Genomic DNA, 21,244 nt, shown 5'->3' on the forward strand with positions numbered 1-21,244 from the left:
AAGCCACGTCAACAAGTTAAATTACTCAATTATCGGAAAACTAACAGATTGGACCTATTAGATCAAAATTGAAACTGCAGAGGTGTTTTTGATAAAATTAGAAGTCCAGAGATTGAATTGATTTTGGACGTAAACCACATGGTAGTAACCAGTATTTAGCCCTTGTTTATTTGAATAAAAAGATATTTTAGAACATTGTTGACATAAAAGCTTGAGACGGCTATCAGCCAGGTGACCGAGCCACATATGCTAAAGATTGTGAGCTGTGTTAACATAGAATGAAATAGGTGGTGAGTGCTGTCCGGGATGGATATAGTAGAGGTTCCCATGCATGGATAAACCTTGGGGAATCACTTTCCAAATGATATTATCCAAGTTCAGCTGCATGGCCAGATTCAAACCATCCACAATGCTAGTAGCTTCTGCTTCAATTGCTGAACTAACAGAACAAGGTCTTGTGAAACCAGCTAGGAAAGGTTTGCATCCGCTTGCATCTCTCGAATTGCAAATGGCATATTTTCCATCGAATATATTACTGCATGGTTTGGATTCCATGCAACGACATTTTTTCCTGTCTCTCGATACTAGTCTGCCAAATGAAATTGTAACTCTATATAGTGTGTATGTGACTAGAAAACTTGCTTACTTGTACAGATGAAAAACATGGTTTCACATTCATATGTAGAAAGATTTGCCAATGAGGGAAACTCGGGAAGCCAACGGGCTCTTGACACCCAACACAGCGATAATTTTACGACTTCAAAGCTTGATTTTTTTTTTTTTTTTTCATAAACTTATAGAGAGTGTGCTTGGTCTGAGAGCAGACTAGTTCAACTAAATTATAAGATATTTTGTTATTTCATGTGAAGAAAGCAAAATTTTTTCAAAATCCATACTCTGCCTTCATGAGAAAAATATTTATTATTCATTGTTAAACGGCTCTAAATGCGGAGACCGTGACCTACTATTACATTAGTGTAATTCCAAACTAATCACTGTCCCAATTAAGTGTTGGGCTTTATTTCGAAAGTGTTCAGTACATGTGGATATGAGCCGGCCCTTATAAGTATTTTTTCTTTTATTACTTTTCTAACCTGAAATCTTTCTGCTCTAGCACTAAACTCTAAAAATACTAAATTATTTTTGGTCAAACAAAGTTTGACTTTTTAAGTCAACTGTTTCTGAACATTTGAGTCGCCGGACAGTCTCACCGCCTGTGCTTCCCTCACCGGAGTCGCCCGCATCCTATCCCATCCGAACCCGACAAGGTAGTAAACTTTCCTTCTATTCTGCTCAGAAATGTCAAATGCAATACCCAAATAGAAAACTAAATTAACAAATAAAGTTCCAATCTTTGAACGATTTCTGCCTAAAGCTCTTTACTTTGATGCCTCTTTGTTCACAGCTGATAGTAAATGCTAAGAAGTAAAGGGTTGCTGGTTGTTTTATTTTGAATCAATAGCATTTGTTTCAATTTGCTCTACTCTTAAAGAAATAAAGAAAGGAAGTTGTGGGTCTGAAATGTCGTAGCTGTTTGATGTTCTTGTAGAGTCTAATGGGGTCTAGATGTAAAGAGAAGACCACATGTCGAAGACAGTATTAGCTTCAGGCTTCTTAAGGATTCCTATGTCTGTGCAGTGTACCTTGCACGGTGGAAGCAGAACAAACTAATGAGATTAATTTGAGAACCGTTATTACAAATTTACAATGGGAATAGATAAGCAGTGGTTTTTGTGGAGTATGGAGGAGGGCTTTTATTTATGCTATTGTATTGTGTAAAATGCCTAAAGAAATTTGAAAGATCAGTGTCCCAAGTGTGATAACCAGCTTGGTAGAGCATGAGATTCAGAAGACCGTTGTTTCCCTATTCTTGTAAGACCAATTCGCATCTTAGATTGAGAAGTTAGGTCGTTGTCATGCCAGAAATTACATTTGGTGTGGGCTTTGTTGCCTATCGTCATCATCCAGCTCTGGTTCACTCTGAATATGCAGAGGTTGTGTTATCTGAGGAGGATGGTGATGCGGATAAGCAAATGAGGAAGGTGTGGTCTGATATACATTGCAATACTTTGTGGAGGTGTCGTGAAGACATTGCTAGATCTTCATATCAGCTGAAACGGTTGTAGTGCAGACTCTCCACCATGTTTGGAGAGGTATACTATTGAAGAGTGCCGATCACAAGATGGAATCCAGAAAAATGCTGTGACGATCTGCCAGTAGTTAAAACTGAAAGGAACCAGGTCAGAGATATAATCTTTTTTAGTCACTTTAAAATTTACTGCTATCAAGTAAAAGGTATGCTTCCTCTTTAGCTAGAATCAGGAGCTATTGATGTGCTAAATGTGTTTGCAATTGAACTTCTATGTATTCTTACTGAATATAATCACCGCTTTGATGAACTTCCTCCACACTTCCTCTTACAGTAACTGTATGATTTTCAACACGTAGAGCCTTGAGTAGTATCTGTTACGGTAGATCTGGTTCTTCTTATGGGACTGTACAAGATTAAATAGGCACTACATTACCCTTGTACCATGAATCGGTATCTGTAATAACATGTGGCTGGGTAAATATCTGTTGATAATCAGTCTCATTGGGTTGATCCTCCATTGGCTTCTCCTGTAGACAGAAGAGAGGTTATTGGAGGCGTTTTCAAGTCTTCAACTTCACCATAGACGCAATGACCTTCTTGGCTATTACTTTATGATACTCACATGCACGCACAATTTCGATAATCAATCAGTTTCTAGTTTCTCATAAATCCAGGAATGGAAGTATATATGGCTTGAATTTTCTGCATTTGCATTCAAGTTCCTCCTCTTTCCTGCCATTTCCAGAAACAACATTCTGAAACCATAAACATGAATGGTTTGTGGAATAGTGTGGGAGCTATATAAAACCTATTATGCCTCTTTCGACAGTAAGAGAAATAGTGTTATAATTTTCAGGGTAAAATCTTGCAAGCCGAGCATCAGAATCTTGAAGTAAAATATCTGTGAAGAAGAATGTTGTGGGGTTTATGATTAAAATTCTAGATTTTAACATCTGATACCACTTGTGTATTCATCCTATCCCTACTGAGTAATAGTTTTTTTCTCTCTCTGGAAATAGCTTTGTCTAGAGATGTAATATCCCATTAGGCATGAAATCAGCAATCAAACTCGATTATTTGCACCACATTGACATGATGATTGTTCCTATTGCAAAAACTTAATTAATGAATAACCCTTATCTTTGGACCACACAACATCTTAAACTACAACAACAAGATGGCAATTTAACAGCTATCAAAGCCTCCCAGACCAAGTTTATCTTTGAAATCAAGTCATGTTCTTGATATCTGACTTTGAATATTTTGTTGACATAAATTATGGATGCTAGAAATATTAATGATGCACACAATTTATATCTGAGTATATCATCTCAATAAAAGTTCTTATGATATACCGTCACTTGCGGATGATGGTAAATTGATACTTTTTAATGTCTGCGGCCAAATAATTATTTGTTATTCCAATCTTTCATGATCATAGCTTATTTTGTTAGAACTAATGCTCTGCATTTTTTCTTTGTTATTGCATACATGAATTCTTCAACTGCATCACTATGATTTAGGAACTTTTACCAATAGCATCCCTTACTGAGTCTTTACAATGCTCATTTTATTAGCTTTATATAACATTGAGCAGAGTAGTACTGTCATTTAAATTTAGGATACCTATTGCAAGATGCATGGATCTTTGTGTCTTATCACATCATGCTATATATTATAAACTATTTGACCTGGAGGAGATGCAGCTAAGTCGTAGCCCCTAAACCTATCAGGAAAGCGGAGTTATTAAAAGACTTCTATAAAGTTCAAGGGATTGAAATGCAAACCCATGAACCCATTTGAAGGAGGGAAGCATAAAGGCCATAGGCTGGCGAGAAAGTCTTGCGTGGGGCAGCCGCACCACGTGGCGGTGCGGCTGTCCAATCAGTGCTCAGCAGGGGGTATTTTGGGTATTGCACTTTTAAAAAGCAGGGGTAGTTTCGGAATAAGGCAAACAATTTCTGAAGTGTGATTGGTCAAGCGTACCACCTGACGTACGCAAGAATTTTTCTAGGCTGGATACCTGAGTGACTGAGTCCTGCCTGCACTAAACAATATTGCTGGGCCCCCTGCATTATTTGTTACTAGAGGTTGACTCTCTGTCACTCCATGTTGTATTATGGAGGAGCTGACTACGATTTAGCAGTTGCTTCCTTCCTTGATAGAGTCGACTTAAGCCTCCCCAAAAATTTAAACGATAGCCGCTTCCTGTCCAAGAGACGTTAAGGGAGTTCTATCCAGGTCAATGCTGGTATTCAATGGTATCATCATGCTATTGCGCCAAGTAAAGGCAACACCAGTAAAGGGCATAGAAAGTTAGAAACAGGCCCCTGCATCCTTCAAAGAAGCTAACAAAATGGATGTATATAGTGACACGTTCAATAGAGATGACATTATTGAAAGGTCGAGAATAGAATAGTTTTGTTTAGTGTGCATACAATATGATTACCCGCAAATGAAGGTATGATCCTATCCAATCTTTCATAAGCAATGGCATCATCCTATTGTTTATTGCACCAAGAGTTGAAAACAGACTTGATCAAGAAAAGTTGTATCGTAAAATATCCCAGTAACATCCAAGGATCATCAGTACCAGGTTTCAAGAATAGAGTATATTTTATGTTTTGTTCCTCATCATAAGCTTTTCTTTTATTCCATGAGATCTTAGAGTGAGTCAAAGTCTTCTTTTGCATTTTCCAGGAATCTCTCATAGAGCCGAAGTCTTCTAAGAATATTGTAATCTAACTAATCCAAAAGACAACCCTGTCACCTTAATTTTTTGTCCTATTTTCTTTTTATTATTTTATTTTTTATTGTCTGACTAAAATTATTTTTCTTATCTTGCACGTCATGAAAGTAGAAGATAGGTTTCATTTTTATAATGGGAATTGCACTATAAATTAAGATTTTCTGATGCATTTTGGGGCAGGAGACAATACTTGACCTTGATCATGGTTAATGTGATGATCATGTTTGCTGGTTTTCAAGAACTTCAGGAGAAAGCAAAGTATCTTCTGATCATCGACCATGGTTTTAGGTTTGATCAACTCTTAATTTTCTTCCTGATCATTCTTTCAAGCTTGTGGAATTGTCATGTTGCTGCTGCAGCAGACAATATTGGGGACACACTCAAAATAGGCGACACTCTCAATTCCTCAAGCGCACTAGTTTCCACCACTGGGAAGTTCACTTTGCTTTTCTTGCCATACAGTTCAAGTTCCAACGACAGCTATCTATATATTAGGCGGTACAATGTAAGTGGTGCGAATAAGGCTTGGGTTGGCAACCGAGACTCGCCTGTTTTATACCCTTTTGGAGTTCTTACCTTGGACTCCAACAACACATTAAAAATCATTACAAACAACGAAGGTCGTGGTGGCGATCCTCCTATAGTGCTTGGCTCCGCACCAAAAAGTAGTAGTAATGTTGCGGCTACTCTGTCGGATTCTGGCAATTTTATCCTACAAGAGTTGAACTCCGATGGATCAACGAAGCAGGTGTGGTGGCAAAGTTTTGATTATCCAGCAGATACCTTTTTACCAGGCATGAAGTTAGGTGTCAACCGTAGCAATGGGCACATTTGGTCTCTTACATCATGGACATCCGTTAACTACCCACCGCCGGGGCCTTTCATCCTAGATTGGGACCCAACTGCCCGCCAATTGGAAATTCGGAGAGAAGGGGTGGTTTGTTGGAGAAGCGGAAACTATAGTGCTACAAACAACAGATTCCAAAACATTTTGCCGAATGCAAAGGTTAGCTACAAGTTTAGCATTGTTTCAAATGAGAATGAAGACTACCTCACTTACACTTCTGAGGATGGTGCATATGAGTTACCAGAATGGATTCTAAATTATTATGGGAAGCTTTTTAATTATTATGGATTGGGAATTGATATTGCACGAGCAGATCAGTGTGGAGGCTACAACACAGATGGAGTAGGATGCCAGACAACTGGCCGGCCAACTACTTGTATGGCGGATTTCGGCAGTCCATTTGTGCTAAAAAAAGGTTACTTTAAACCAATCACCTCGAGTTCAGCTTCAAGATGCCCATACTCGCTCAACTTTGTATCAAATGAAAGTTACAGTGGTACTGGTATAGACTGTAACAATACTTGTTTGCAAAACTGTGACTGCCTTGGATTCGACTTTCAATTTGATAATCAGACTGGATGCCGATTTTGGAGTGTGAACTGCGAGTTCGTTGAAGACCTCACTCGACCTGATAATTCAAGCAGTTTGGTTTTAGCAAAATTACCACCAAGCAAAAGCGGTAAGCCCCACTAAGTATAGTCAAGCTTGATGCATGTTTGGTTAGCATATCTGCATATGAATGGAATGTGTAGTGAAATTAAATCTTTGTCAAAACTGAATATAGCTAATTGATTAATTTTCACTTTCTGTTTAATTAACAATAGGATGTTATTTGTTACTCTCTAGGTGCAACGCATAAATGGATCTGGATTGGGGTTGCTATTAGTGCTGCTCTAGTGATAATGGCCTTTTCCGTCTTGTGCTATCTACGAAGAAGAAGAAGAAGAAGACAATCTAAACTTTCAGGTATATACTTTAGTTAAGCATGATATGTGCTTGTTAGGCAGGTCCAACTTCACATATTTGACGATTGCAAATTGAAATTTTAATCCTCTTAATAGGTGAGGGTAAGATCGACCAGAATGAATTGCTGAACTTCAGGAGTTCTAAGAGGCCTACTGATTTGAATGGACTTCAAAATGATGGAAAGATGGGACATGATTTGAGTGTATTTAGCTATGCATCTGTGATGGCTGCCACAATCAACTTCGCTGAAGAAAACAAGCTTGGAGAAGGGGGCTTTGGACCTGTCTATAAGGTAATCTATTTTCTGTCTATTATAGAAGCTTAGGACTTGAAGTAGTCTTTTTTATCTATTAAACTCATTAGAAATATGATTTTTGATGATCCGGTAATCCATCTGATGGATATATGATTAATTTATCAGGGGAAATTGGCAACGGGAGAAGAAGTAGCTGTGAAGAGGCTTTCAAAATGTTCAGGGCAAGGAACACTAGAGTTTAAGAATGAATTGATCCTCATATATGAACTTCAACACACAAACCTTGTTCAGCTTTTTGGATTTTGCATTCACGGTGAAGAGAGGATGTTGATATATGAGTACATGCCAAACAAAAGTCTGGACTACTTTTTATTTGGTAATTCAGTAGACTATGAGTTCACTCTTAGTACATATATACATCTATTTTTTTACATATGTTTGTGTCATCTAATTTTGAACCTCTAAATATTGACCAGATTCAGTCAGAGGTGTTTTTCTAGATTGGAGAAAGCGTTTCAGCATAATTGAAGGAATTGCTCAAGGATTGCTTTATTTGCACAAATTCTCAAGAACAAGAGTAATTCATAGAGATTTAAAAGCCAGTAACGTACTACTTGATGAAAATATGAACCCCAAAATTTCGGATTTTGGTATGGCTAGGATTTTCTCCATTAATGAACTGGAAGCAAATACTAGTAGGATTGTTGGGACACGGTAAGTAAACAATATGTGCTTATATTTTGCTTTTGGTAGCTTGCCATGGATACATGAAGATTTATGCAGAAAAAGTAAGAATTCATTTCTATATGGTGTAGTGGTTACATGCCTCCTGAGTACGCAATGGAAGGAATTTTCTCTACAAAATCCGATGTCTACAGTTTTGGAGTGTTGGTGCTTGAAATCATAAGTGGTAGGAAAAACAATAGCTTCTACAATGATGATCGTGCCATCAATTTAGTAGGATATGTATGTCAAATAAATCTCAGCACACTGATGTCTTTATATAGCTATAGTATTCCATCATTCTGTCATCCCAAATCAACTGATATGATCGGGATAATTTCAGGCATGGGAGTTGTGGAAAGAAGGCGCAGGGCTACAACTAATGGATCCAGCACTAGCTGATTCGTGTACTAACAAAGATCAACTGTTAAGATGCGTTCAAGTTGGTCTTCTATGCGTGGAGGATAGTGCAGCGAATCGACCTACCATGTCAGATGTGCTCTCCGGGTTGACAAATGAAAGCTCACCATTACCTGCACCTACAAAGCCAGCATTTTCTACAGATAGACATGCGGTCACCAGTACTATAGCTGAAAAGGAACCACAAATTTTATCTGTAAATGATCTGACCATTTCCGCTTGTGATGGACGTTAAAGCCTTAGAGGCACTAGCACATTGTTTAGGAGTTCTAGCTCAAGTGAGATTGAGATGGATGAGAATGTGGTAGGTCTTAAGATTGCATCTCATAGTTTCTGAAAAATATAAACAAATAAATAAGAACAATGCAGACGCTTCAATTATATGTAAAAACTTTTAGTTTCATACTGGGCCTGTTGCATGCCGATTTGGGTTTTATCCATTTGAGCCCATTGACAAAGGGAAGGAAAAAAAAAAATTGAGTGGTATTAATGGACTCGAGAATTTAGAGACACTAGCTTCATAATATAGTGATTTTTTTTTTTTTGGGAATTCATAATATAGTGATTTTGACACTTCGTTTTCACTTACACTCCACTTTTTATTGCTTAGAGTGGAGTGTGAAAAAATTTTACAAAGTGGAATGCCGTGATAATCCCCAAAACGTATATGTATGTACATATTATCGCTGACCCACTTTGTTCTAAGTACATATTAGATGCCAATTACATAAAACTACAATCAGGAGAGGATGTGTGTTGATTACTAGCTTTAACGGGCGGCAAAATCAGAAATGGACAGACCATTTATAGATTCAAGATCTGGCCCCTTCCTATCTATACCAGACGTGATCACATTTCTCCTTGTACAAAATGCTGGCTTTGTTGGTTTAGGTAAAGGCACGCTTTCATTTGTCAACATAGATATGAGATCCGACATGTTCGGCCGATCGGTTGCATTCTCTTCCACACAGAGCAGACCGACATGGATGCATCTTAACAATTGATCCTCATCACAGGAATTGCCTAGTGTTGGATCCATTAGTTCCAACGCTGCATCTTTTTTCCATAGCTCCCATGTCTGCAGAAGCGAAAGTAGTATTGACATATCAGAAAAAGAGAAAAAAAGAAGAAGAGAGAAGCATATATCACTACAAAGATTATAATAAGGTGACATACATATCCTGCTAAAGTGAGCAGAAATTCTTGGATTCATGCTTTCATCAAGTAGAATATTACTGGCCTTCAAATCTCTATGAATCACTCTCATTCTGGAGTATTTGTGCAAGTAAAGCAATCCTTGAGCGACTCCTTCAATTATGTTGAAACGCCTTTTCCAATCGAGTAGCACACCTCTGGTTGAATCTGTCAAATATGTCGAGTTAACAAATTATCAAATTGGCAAATATTGTACAAACTTAATTTTCTTAAAAATACATAAAATTTTTAGTGATAGTCTTGCCTACCAAACAAAAAGTAGTCCAGACTTTTGTTTGGCATGTACTCATATATCAACATCCTCTCTTCACCACGAATGCAAAATCCAAAAAGTTGAACAAGGTTAGTATGCTGGAGTTCATATACGAGTATCAATTCATTCTTAAACTCTAGAGCGCCTTGCTCTGAATTTTTGGAAAGCTTCTTTACGGCTATTTCTTGTCCCGTCACCAATTTTCCCTGAATTAATTGATGAACAATAATATGTCACGCTATCAACTATCACTATTACATTTCAGCTCCTATTATAGTTAGAATATATAGAATGCAAAGGGCCTTAAGATCTAGATCACCTGATAAACAGATCCAAACCCCCCTTCACCGAGCTTGTTTTCGTCTGAGAAGTTGCGTGTAGCAGCCATAACAGATGTGTAGCTAAAAACGCTTATATCATTTCCTATCTTTCCATCATTTTCATGAGTAGGTATATTAGGTTTCATCAAGGTAAGAATTTCCTGAACCTTTGCTCCATTTCGGCCTGTATATGTAGATATGTGCAGATAATTAACATTTGACACTAAATGAAATATTGAAATCTTTATTAACAGGCTGCACGCATAATGTTTAAAGAATATACCTGAATGTACTAATTTCCTTCCTATTCTTCTTATTAGTAGATAGCAGGCGAACAAACTCACCATTACCAGTAGAGCAGAGACAACAGCAGTGCCAATCCAGATCAACCTACGTGCTGGATCTTGTTCTAATAGAAGACAAGCATACTCAGAGACCCCCAAAAAAAAAAAAAAAAAAAGGAAAGTGGTCTAGGACAACCAATAATGTTCCCCTGGTCATTAATTGAGTAAGAAAATGCTCAATCATTTTTTTTTTCCTCAACCATTACTTCGATGTAAATCTAATGGTGGAAAAAATTAATTTTAAATTGAATTGTTTTATTTTTCACAATTAGTTCTTCATCCTTTGGACTAAGCACAATTTTCTGAGTCAGTTATCAAAAAATAATTTAATTAATCCTGAAGAAGAAAAATTGATTAGCGAAGAAGATAACAACTAAGGAAACGTGCGAATGAAACCCAAATCCCTTTGGAGATGAGAAAAAATCCAAATGGCAATAAAAAGATTGTCAAAAGACTTACTAATACTTCTGGGAGACGATGGTTGTAAAGGGATTAATCTTGACAGCACAAAACTAGATCCAGAACCGAAAATAGATCCAGAACTGAATCCACTGACTTTATCAAATTGACAGTCTGCACTCCAAAACCGGCATCCAGCGGTTTGATTAATCGCAATGTCAAAGCCACGGCATTCACAATCTTGCCAACAAGCAGCCTTGCACTCACTAGCGCCATTACTTACATTCCTAAAATAATATGGGGTTCTTTCACTAGTTGAATGACAGTAAACTTTTCTCAGCTGAAACTCAACCCCAAATGTCGCCATGCAACTACTTGGCCGGAGTCTTCTAAGGCACCCTTTCTCGGTGCTATAGCCATCGCAGTCTGCTCGCGCAATGTCATCTCCTGTATAAGTATCATACAGATCCCCCGTGTCCTTCAGCAGCCATGCTGACACTTTATCAGTATGATCCACGGTGCTGTAGGTGATGGAGTCTTCTATTTTATTTGAAACGATGGTGAAATTGTACCTGGGTGATGATATATATTCGAACCTCCCATCTTTAAAGACTCCACTACTCCAATAAACCACCTCACCTAGGCTAATATGCAATTGGCGTCGTTTGTGCTCCCAAGAAAGTGTGAAAGCACCCAAAGGACTTGGTGATGATGAAAGTGACCAGATGTTGCCGGTTCTATGGTTCACACCTAGCTTCTTGCCTGGCAGAAATGTTCCTGGAGGAGCCGAATCATCATCGGACTTCACTCTCTGAATAAGGTTAAAGGTGCCGGAGTCCAACAGGGTGATGAGAATGAAAATCAAGGTGAGACTTCTAGGCTTCTAGCCATGGATGTCACTCAAGGTTGCATTGGCTATTTTGTTTGCTGATTGTTTAATTTGTCTGATTTTTCGTTGTCGAAGACTTTGACTCGAAGTCTATATATATCTCTTTCATACCTCTCGTTTCGCTAGCTGTTTTTTCTATGTTCACACTTTTCCTCATCTTCTTCCTAGAAGAGACTGAGAAGCTGACCTCTAACCGACCTCCAAGTCTCCATGTTCACTCACCCCTCATAAAACACACTAATCACTCGTTATCATAGTCATGTATCTCATGGGCAGTGGCAGACCCAGAGTACTTTAGCCGCAAAACAAAGAATGAGTGGGATTTGCACTAAGAAGAAAACGAAAAAAAAAATGTATATGATTACATTGGCCCAAATGAAGACTAAATCAATTGATTGCCTATATAGGATCGACAATGGATAGTGTATTCAGCAAAAATAAGCTAAACTAGCAGTACTTGGGGAAAATAAATAAAACTCAGCTTCACAACATATAAGAACCTTTAACGTGCATCATAATCAGAATTGGACATGGTATTTATCGACATAGTTTCTGAACCCTTTCCAACTGTGCCAGTTCTCAATCCTTTTCTCTCTACACAGAATGCTGGCTTTGTAGGTGCACGTAGTGACATGCTTTCATTTGTCAACATGGAAATGACTTCCAACATAGTAGGCCGATCGGCTCCATTCTCCTCCACACATAGTAGACCAACATGGATGCATCTCAGCAATTGATCCCCGTTGCATGAATCACCTAGTGTTGGATCCTTGAATGCTAACCCTGCACCGTCTTTCCATAACTCCCATGCCTGCAGATCCAGCAAGAACACATGATCATCAGGAAACTAAAATAGTACTCTATGGATAAGAGAGATCTGCTTAATATATGCACATACATATCCCACTGTATTGACCACACGATCATCATCGTAGAAGCTCGTGTTTCTCCGACCACTTATGATCTCAAGCATTAGTACTCCAAAACTATACACATCGGATTTTATGGAAAAAATTCCTCCCATAGCATACTCCGGTGACATGTAACCACTGTGTACAAAGTCAAACAGAAAGTTCTTAGTCATAAACCATAAACATCAGTGAATAATGTTTACCAACACTATTATACTAGCGATGAACAGGAAAAAAAGGGTACTGTTCACTCACTATGTCCCGACAATCCTCTTTGTCTTAGTCTTTGCTTCCCGTTCATTATGAGTAAAGATTCTTGCCATACCAAAATCAGAAATTTTGGGATTCATATTTTCATCAAGTAGAATGTTACTAGTTTTCAAATCTCTATGAATCACTTGCATTCTTGAGTACTTGTGCAAGTACAGCACTCCTTGAGTGATTCCTTCTATTATACTGAATCGCGTCTTCCAATCTAGCAGCAGCGCTCTGGTTGAATCTGTAGATTTAAGTAAGAACATAGCCAATTAATATTCATATTATCATTACTTTTTGGTTAGAGCAAATGAAATCATGTACTAAGATTAAAGCTGTAGTCTTGCCCACCAAATAAAAAGTAGTCCAAGCTTTTGTTTGGCATGTACTCATATATCAACATCCTCTCATCACCATGAATACAAAATCCAAAAAGCTGAACAAGGTTCGTATGTTGGAGCTCATATATAAGTATAAGTTCATTCTTAAACTGTAATGTTCCTTGCCCTGAACATTCTGAAAGCCTCTTCACAGCTATTTCTTTTCCTGTCACCAATTTTCCCTGCATAAATAATCTATAACATGTCACACCATGATCAGTAGAGAAAAACTCTTCTACTATTCAGCTTGCTATTAATATAAATAGGAAAAATGGAATTTTCGCTATTCATGAACACATAATTTACCTTATAAACAGGTCCAAAGCCCCCTTCTCCGAGCTTGTTTTCTTTGGAGAAGTTGCAAGTGGCAACCATGATAGATGCATAGCTAAATACGCTTAAATCATGATGTACCATCTTTCCATCATTTTGAACCACATTCACATCAGTAGGTCGATTAGATGTCATTAAGTTCAGCAACTCATTCTGAATCTTTTTCCTGTTCTCACCTATTTAGATCATCAATGAAAAAAACAAAATGTCAATGTTTCCTGTCTATGTCAAACATGTGAAATTCTGCCTAGCACACAAAGGGTTATGAATATACCTGAAAGTAAAAATTTTCTTCTCCTTAGAAGATAGCTGAGAATAAAAAACATAATTACAAGTAGAGCAACTGCGATACCAGTGCCAATCCATCTCCACTCATATTCTGCGTATTTACACTTGGCTGTTTAGATAATTAAGATACAAGCACTTACTGGAGTGTTCCTAAATCAAATCTATACCATTAGTTGTGAAGTGAATTCTTGTTTTAATGAATGGTATGCTAGATCTTTGACAAGGGACATATCCCTTTTTGTATTGATGCTCGAAATTTACTTTCTTTTCTTACAGTTGGGGTTCATTTAATTTCCTAAATGTTTGTTGTAAGTCAACTGTGCAACAATGTGAAATTCCTAAAAAATTGATAACTACATGTTAACAGTGTCTGAAGCTCAGAAAAATAATAGACTTACCGTTAATAGTAGGAGTTGGCTTTGTTGTATAAACAAATATCCTTGAATCATCATCAGTGAGGTCTTCAATGAACTTCCATTTTCCAGTCCAAAACTGGCATCCAGTCTGATTACTAAACCGATAGTTGAAACCAAGGCAGCCACAATAGTTCCAACAAGTTGCTTTACAATCACTATATCCCTGACTCGTATTTGAATTACTCGTAAATGTTGAAGCAGAGCTGGTAATTGCTTGAAAGTAACCTTGTTGTAGCTCAAATCGATCACCAACATGTCTGCAACCAGGCTGCTCCCATCTCTCACACCCTCCATCACTGTTATAGCCATAACAGTAATCTGCTCGCACAATATCAACATTTATATCAAAGTCACGAAGCCGCCCCAGTACATTCAGCACCCATTGGGATCCATCACTTTGATCATCTACTGCAGTATAAGTAAAGTAATCTTCATTCTCATTTGAAACAATGGTAAAGTTGTACCTCATCTTCTTGGAATCATCATCAGGTAGTACAAACTTGAATCTTCCATTGGTAAAGACACCGCTACTCCAACAAACCTTCCCGCGCTGCCTGATCTTCAACTGGTGTTCACCGGGGTCCCAATCTAGAGTGAAAGCCCCCGGTTCTGCGTTGTACAGACTCAACCATGATGAAAGTGACCAAATGTGACCATTTTTATGGTCAACACCTAACTTCATACCTGGCAAAAGGGTATTTCCAGGATGATCAAAACTTTGCCACAACACCCTCTTTGTTGATCCGTCGGAGTTCACTTGTTGTAGGATGAAATTGCCAGAATCCAAAAGGGTAGCAACAACACTGGTATTATTGGTACTACTTTCCGAAGCAGAGTAAAGAAGCAGAGGATCACCACCATTTTGGGTAACTTTCAATGTGTTGTTCTTGTCCAAGGTAAGAACTCCTGTTGGGTATAAAATGGGTGTTTTCCGGTTGGCGATCCATGCATAATTTATAGAATTTCCAGCATTGATATAATAGATTGCTAGATAGCTGGTTTTCGAGTTTCCATTTTCAAAGAAACCCAAAGTGAACTTCCCTGTTTTGGAGACTAAGGAGCTCGATGAATTGAGCGTATCACCTGGTTTCAGTGTATTTCTTCTTGCAGCATGACAAGACTGGAAGCATGAAATAGTAAAGACAAGAACTAAGGCCAGACGGCTACTGCTAGCCATGAATCAACACAAAGTCTATTACTTAATTTCTCCAGATGATGAACACATGAACTGAATAACGTTAATATATACCAAATCATATTCTTGACAAAGGTCTCCCACATGATATGCTTTTCAAACTACCATTAATACGTAGACCCAACATTAGTAGGCTCCTGAAATCTAACAAGATATAATCTTGCAATATAAGAAAAGAATTCAGTCACTCTCTTATGAGAACAATCTTAGAAGACCAACTGCTTAATAGTCAATGCCCTTTCACATGGAAGACTTTGAGACACACAGAGTTCACATAGAAGAAAAATGCCTTAATTAGCAAGAGATACAGGAGCAGGTCTCAGTATCTTGCTCCAAAACAAGAAAAATCTCAGTAAATGATGTAAAAAGCCTTCCTAAACAGTGTTACAAGGGAATAGCTCAAGCCCCAAGTGATAACATTCAAGTGATTCAACTACGGGCCACAGCATGTATGGGTGTATTATTGATATTCACGAAGAGCAGCAGTAAGCTACATGGTATAATTGAATGTATGGCATGGTTTCAGTGTATCTCTGCTTGCGGCAGGAGAAGTGTACAAGCATGTAAAAATTAGAAAGAAAATTAAGGCCAGATGTCAACTGCTAGCCATGAATCGGCACACAGGCACCTACTTTCACCAAATGATGAAGACATGAACTGAAATACATGAATCTCTCGTAAGTAATTTCTTGGCAAAGAGAAGAGTCTATGCTTCTCAGACTACTATTAATAAGTATATTCTTGTATGCAACTTGTGGCCACCAAACATTAGACAGAAAAATACTGTTTGACTCCTTCCATCTGATGAGCCATTCCTTCTTACCTTATATTTACAAAAAATAACAATGAAAAATGATGCTTTCTAAGATAGAAATGGAATATTGACTTGTAGAAATGAGTGTTTACATTGAGCCAAACATTTTCTTTTGAAACTTGACAGAAAAAGAAGGATACTGGTAAGAGAAGAGAATAATATGTGATGTGATATGTTCTAAATCCTGCTGAATAATATCAAAGACAAATATCAGTCTCTTGCTCTATTATGAGAAACTTATTGGAAGACTTTGGACTCTAAAATGCATTACTTGCATACAACCCCACAAAGAAGATGACAAAGTCTCACTTCTTTCTCTATGTTCATACACAACCTTTTTGATACTAATCAGAGAGAGATGGATTCACATATCTCTGTTTTTTGGTCCTAAACACCAAATAAGTCGAACAGTCAGAATATAGACAAATACATAATTTATTTGACATGACAGACGATATATGTCGATGAAATTTGAGTCCATTCAGAATACCATGGAGTACCTACATAAGCTCAAGTGGTGAGCAACAAAAAAATCGATGCACAATGCATATATTAGTAACCTTAACATGCTACAAATTCAGAATTAATTGGACATACCACTAATTGATACAATTTCTGATCCCTTTGCATCAATACCAGCGTTCATGACTTTTCTTCCTATACAAAATGCTGGGTTTTTTGGTGTAGGTAGGGACATGCTTTCATATGTCAATATAGATATGACATCAGATAGTTGGGCCGATCAACTGCATTTTCTTCCACGCATAGCAGACCGACATGGATGCATCTTAATAATTGACCCTTCATACATGAAATCAGATAGTGTTGGATCCATTAATTCTAGCCCATGACCATCCTTCCACAATTCCCACGCCTGAAGCAAGATTGTATGAATGTTTAGGATATCAGAATGATCAAGGGTAATCAAAACTGCAAAGAGATTTTTGACATACATATCCTACTATAGTTCGCACTTGATCCTCCTTGTAGAAACTGTTGTTTCTCCTGCCACTAATGACTTCAAGCATTATCACACAAAAACTGTAAACTCCTACTCAGGGAACATGTAACCACTGTACCAAATGAAACAAAATAGTGCATACATAAATGCATCTTTAGCAATCGACCAAAAGTGAATATGTAATAAGAATGTAGTGTTTACTTACTATGTTCACACGCACAACCCTATTAGTATTTGCCTCCAGTTCATTGTGCGTGAAAATGTGCGCCATGCCAAAATCAGAAATTTTGGGATTCATATTCTCATGGAGTAGAATATTACTAGCTCTCAAATATTTATGAATTACCCTCACTTTGAGTATTTGTGCAAATAAAGCAATCCTCGAGTGATTCCTTCTATTATACTGAAACGCTTATTCCAATCTAGTAGCATCCCTCTGGTTGAATCTGTCCAATATATGAAGCTAAGAAAGATTGATAATTTATATCTTTTCACAACTAAAAGAAATATAAATACAAGCGTTTCTAGATCAAATGAAATGAAGCATTAAGGTTAAAGTGATAGTGATAAAACCCAAATAAAAAGTAGTCCAAGGATCCCCCCCCATAGCATGAACATTGAATTCGAATATTATGGGTTCAACAAGCATCTTCATCTTCCTTTTCCCAACCTCTCCATGTTTGTATACGGACGACTCATTCTTACCGCTTCCCTGCATCGGAATCCATATTTTCACTGCCCTTCCTTTCAGCATAAGTTAGTATCGACTCACAAGCAAAGACACACGTTAATTGAAAGTTTCACCAAAGTCTTTTCTCCCTTGTCTAATCGATTAGGTTGTCTCCACCCGATATTAGACCTCTTTCAACCACTGGTCTTGATCAAGGTAATGCTCCTAGGTTGGTGCACAACCTGATTGATTGGGACACCCATTCATGGGCACTTGGGAGCATTCGGCACCTTCTTCAACCTATGGAGGTTGATAGAATCCTAGCTATACCTATAGGTCTTGGAGAAGAGGAGGACAGACTTATTTGGCCGTGGAATAAAAATGGGGAATACTCGGTCAAATCTGGGTATCATTGGGTACATTCCCTGAATTCAGTTTCTAGTGTTCCTAGGACTGGGTCCTCTCAAAATGTTCCTAAATGGAGCGGCTTCATCAATGTTCGTAAACCTCTATGACCTCCTCTCCTCGCTGCCCAATCAGTGGGACTTTTGACGAGTCATTTGAGCATATTCTACTTCTATGCCCATGGGTGGATTTAATCCGGTTCGGTTCACCATTGGGACTCAAGTTTGATCAGCAAAAAGTTACTTGTATTGATATGTGGTTACTGGAAATATCAAAGTCTCAATCTAGTAGTACAAGAGAGAAGAATTGGGTACTCACTTTCCTGTAGTGGGCTATGTGGAAAGCTCGGTGAGCAGCTTTCTCCTCCTCAGGTACTCCAGTATAGTGCCAATTTGGGTTCTTATTTCTATTTCTGGGTTTTTAAGATCCGACTGGGTTTAGTCCTCCTTTTTATGTTATGTATGGGCCGCTTTGCCTACTGGGCTATTTCTGGGCTTTGCCCGTTATTAATGAAATATTACAGTTATCCAAAAAAAACAAACAAATCAATTAGATTGTCACGTACGCGAAATTATTTTTATGTCAAAATAAAAAAAGTGTTGTATAATAGAATTTCTGCTTCTTCCAATTGGATGTGCTCTGCTCTTGATAATGTACCAGTACCTATTGCATTCGGGCAATTTCATCCTACAGGAACCCAGTAATCGTCCATCTGCAGATCATCACATGCACTTGCACTTACCGTCCGTCTTTTTTCTTCATGGGACAATGGATGTATATTCAGCAAAACTAGGTTTAATTAGCAATTGTGGAAATCAAGTACAACTCGGGTTCACGACACATTAGCACCTTTAACGCACATCATAATCAGAATTGGACATTGTATTTATCGATGCATTTTCTGAAGCTTTTCCAACCGTACCAGTTCTGACCCCTCTTCTCTCCGTACAGAATGCTGGCTTTGTAGGTGTAGGTAGTGACATGCCTTCACTTGTCAACATGGAAATGACTTCTAACATAGTAGGCCGATCGGCTCCATTCTCCTCCACGCATAGTAGACCAACATGAATGCATCTCAACAATTGATCCTCATGATATGAATCACCTAGTGTTGGATCCTTGAATGCTAACTCTGCACCTTCATTCCATAACTCCCATGCCTGCGGATCAAGCAAGAATAATATGTGATCATCAGGCTATTAAAACAGTGTATTTGGAATTATTTTGGATAAGTGAAATTTGCTTAATGCACATACATATCCGACTGTATTGACCACGCGTTCGTCATCGTAGAAGCTCGTGTTTCTCCTACCACTAATGATTTCAAGCACCAACACTCCAAAACTATACACATCGGATTTTACAGAAAAAATTCCCCCCATAGCATACTCTGGAGACATGTAATCACTGTTTATAACATCAAAAAGAAAAAGTTCTTAGTCGTAAACTATGAGAATGCAAGTGAATAATGGTTACCAACCAAAAGTATACTAGCCACAAAAAGAAAAAAAGAACTATTGTTCACTACTATGTCCCAACAATCCTCTTAGTCTTAATCTTTGCTTCCCGTTCATTATGGGTGAAGATCCTTGCCATACCAAAATCAGAAATCTTGGGATTCATATTTTCATCAAGTAGAATGTTACTAGGTTTCAAATCTCTATGAATTACTTGCATTCTTGAGTACTTGTGCAAGTAAAGCAATCCTTGAGCGCTTCCTTCAATAATACTGAAACGAGTCTTCCAATCTAGAAACAGAGCTCTGGTTGAATCTGTTCAAACATATACAGTTACGTTGGGGAAGTGCAAATATTTATATTGTTGTGTAATTACTATTTAGCTAGTTAGAGCAAATGAAATGAAGGACTAATCTCACGTCAAGATTTTGCCTACCAAATAAATAGTAGTCCAAACTTCTGTTTGGCATGTACTCATATATTAACATCCTCTCATCTCCATGGAGGCAAAATCCAAAAAGCTGAGCAAGATTTGTATGTTGGAGTTCATATATGAGTCTCAGTTCATTTTTAAACTCCACTGTTCCCTGTCCTGAACATTCTGAAAGCCTCTTCACAGCTATTTCCGGTGTGTTTAGCAAAAATGGGCATGTCGATCTACAGAATACTATTGCCGGTTTGTTGGGGGTGGAGATTGTGGATTCCCATGCAAAATACCTAGGCCTTCCCACGTAAAAACGGCTACTTTTCAGTACATTAAAGAAAGGTTGTCGAAGAAACTTTCGGCTTGGCAAGGTAAATTTTTGAGTGGGGCTGGGAAGGATATTTTGATGAGGGTGGTGGCTCAAGCGCTACCCATTTATGCTATGAGTGTTTTTCAGCTTACCAAGAGCTTCTGTGATGACGTGGAACAACAATGTGCAAGGTTTTGGTGGGGTAGTACTCTAGATGCCCGGAAAATCCACTGGAAGACTTGGAATGCTCTCTGTAATCCAAGAGAGGAGGGCGGTTTGGGTTTCCGCAGTTTATCCAATTTTAATTCGGCAATGCTTGCAAAACAAGCATGGAGAATTTTGAAGAATCCTTCATCTCTTATTGCGCGTTTATATAAGGCGAGATATTTTCCGAGTCAGTCCTTTTGGGAAGCTTTGCCGCATGCCTCTCCGTCCTACTTGTGGCGAAGCATCTTCTCTACTAGAGAATTTCTGCAAGAGAGTTGTTACTGGCAGGTAGGTAATGGGAGGGAGTTGGATATCTTCTCGGATAATTGGGTGGCAGCGTTACCTACTGGGAGACCTACATACTCGGGTGCAGTGGGAGAAGTGAGAAAGGTGAGCGAACTCATGCTTGGCATAGGGAGTTGGAATGTTCCCTTGTTATACGAGCTTTTTTCGGAGGAGGAAGCAGAAGTGATTGTTGTGATTCCTTTGAGTAGACGGGAGGGGCAAGACCGTTTGTGTTGGAAACTCGCGAAGGATGGTCGATTTTCTGTCAAGACTGCATATCGTTCTCTTTTTATGCGTTCTTCTAGTTACAACCCATTACGACTCCCAGTGGGGGTGGGGTTTTGGAAGAAGCTTTGGCGAGTAGTCATTCCAAATAAAGCTAAAATACATATCTGGCAAGTGTGTTTGGATATCCTTCCCTCTTTGGGTAGCTTGGCTTCGAAGAGAGTGGTGTTGGATT

General features: G+C 38.3%; 3 protein-coding genes across 4 annotated transcripts; 1 reads left to right on the plus strand and 2 right to left on the minus strand.

Annotated features, from left to right (window-relative positions):
* Nucleotides 1–4,123: 4,123 nt before the first annotated feature.
* On the plus strand, nt 4,124–8,444 carry LOC133728638 (G-type lectin S-receptor-like serine/threonine-protein kinase CES101). 2 transcript variants are annotated; one of them, XM_062156062.1, is made up of 7 exons: nt 4,124–6,367; nt 6,535–6,654; nt 6,750–6,946; nt 7,076–7,286; nt 7,387–7,624; nt 7,726–7,820; nt 7,977–8,181. In XM_062156062.1, the coding sequence occupies exons 1-7, from the start codon at nt 5,044–5,046 to the stop codon at nt 8,033–8,035; spliced, it is 2,244 nt and encodes a 747-aa protein (XP_062012046.1). In that variant the 5' UTR covers nt 4,124–5,043; the 3' UTR covers nt 8,036–8,181. The 2 variants fall into 2 exon arrangements, with proteins under 2 accessions (XP_062012046.1, XP_062012045.1); XM_062156061.1 differs by having other exon boundaries at nt 4,126–6,367; nt 7,726–7,876; nt 7,977–8,444.
* Nucleotides 8,445–8,575: 131 nt separating this feature from the next.
* LOC133731092 (G-type lectin S-receptor-like serine/threonine-protein kinase CES101) lies at nt 8,576–16,019 on the minus strand. The gene is made up of 12 exons (XM_062158551.1): nt 14,039–16,019; nt 13,627–13,731; nt 13,326–13,528; nt 12,991–13,201; nt 12,640–12,883; nt 12,372–12,522; nt 11,979–12,284; nt 10,645–11,467; nt 9,841–10,250; nt 9,517–9,727; nt 9,230–9,415; nt 8,576–9,131 (listed from the first exon to the last, which is right to left on the minus strand). Exons 1-12 carry the CDS (start codon nt 15,231–15,233, stop codon nt 9,064–9,066), a joined length of 4,113 nt encoding a protein of 1,370 aa, XP_062014535.1. The 5' UTR covers nt 15,234–16,019; the 3' UTR covers nt 8,576–9,063.
* A 2,672-nt stretch (nt 16,020–18,691) lies between these two features.
* LOC133728644 (G-type lectin S-receptor-like serine/threonine-protein kinase SD1-13) lies at nt 18,692–20,178 on the minus strand. The gene is made up of 4 exons (XM_062156066.1): nt 19,995–20,178; nt 19,630–19,873; nt 19,358–19,508; nt 18,692–19,261 (listed from the first exon to the last, which is right to left on the minus strand). The coding sequence occupies exons 1-4, from the start codon at nt 20,044–20,046 to the stop codon at nt 18,953–18,955; spliced, it is 756 nt and encodes a 251-aa protein (XP_062012050.1). The 5' UTR covers nt 20,047–20,178; the 3' UTR covers nt 18,692–18,952.
* Between the last annotated feature and the right edge of the window lie 1,066 nt (nt 20,179–21,244).

This window comes from Rosa rugosa, chromosome 2 (genome assembly GCF_958449725.1).
Source record: "Rosa rugosa chromosome 2, drRosRugo1.1, whole genome shotgun sequence".
Classification (NCBI taxonomy): domain Eukaryota; kingdom Viridiplantae; phylum Streptophyta; class Magnoliopsida; order Rosales; family Rosaceae; genus Rosa; species Rosa rugosa.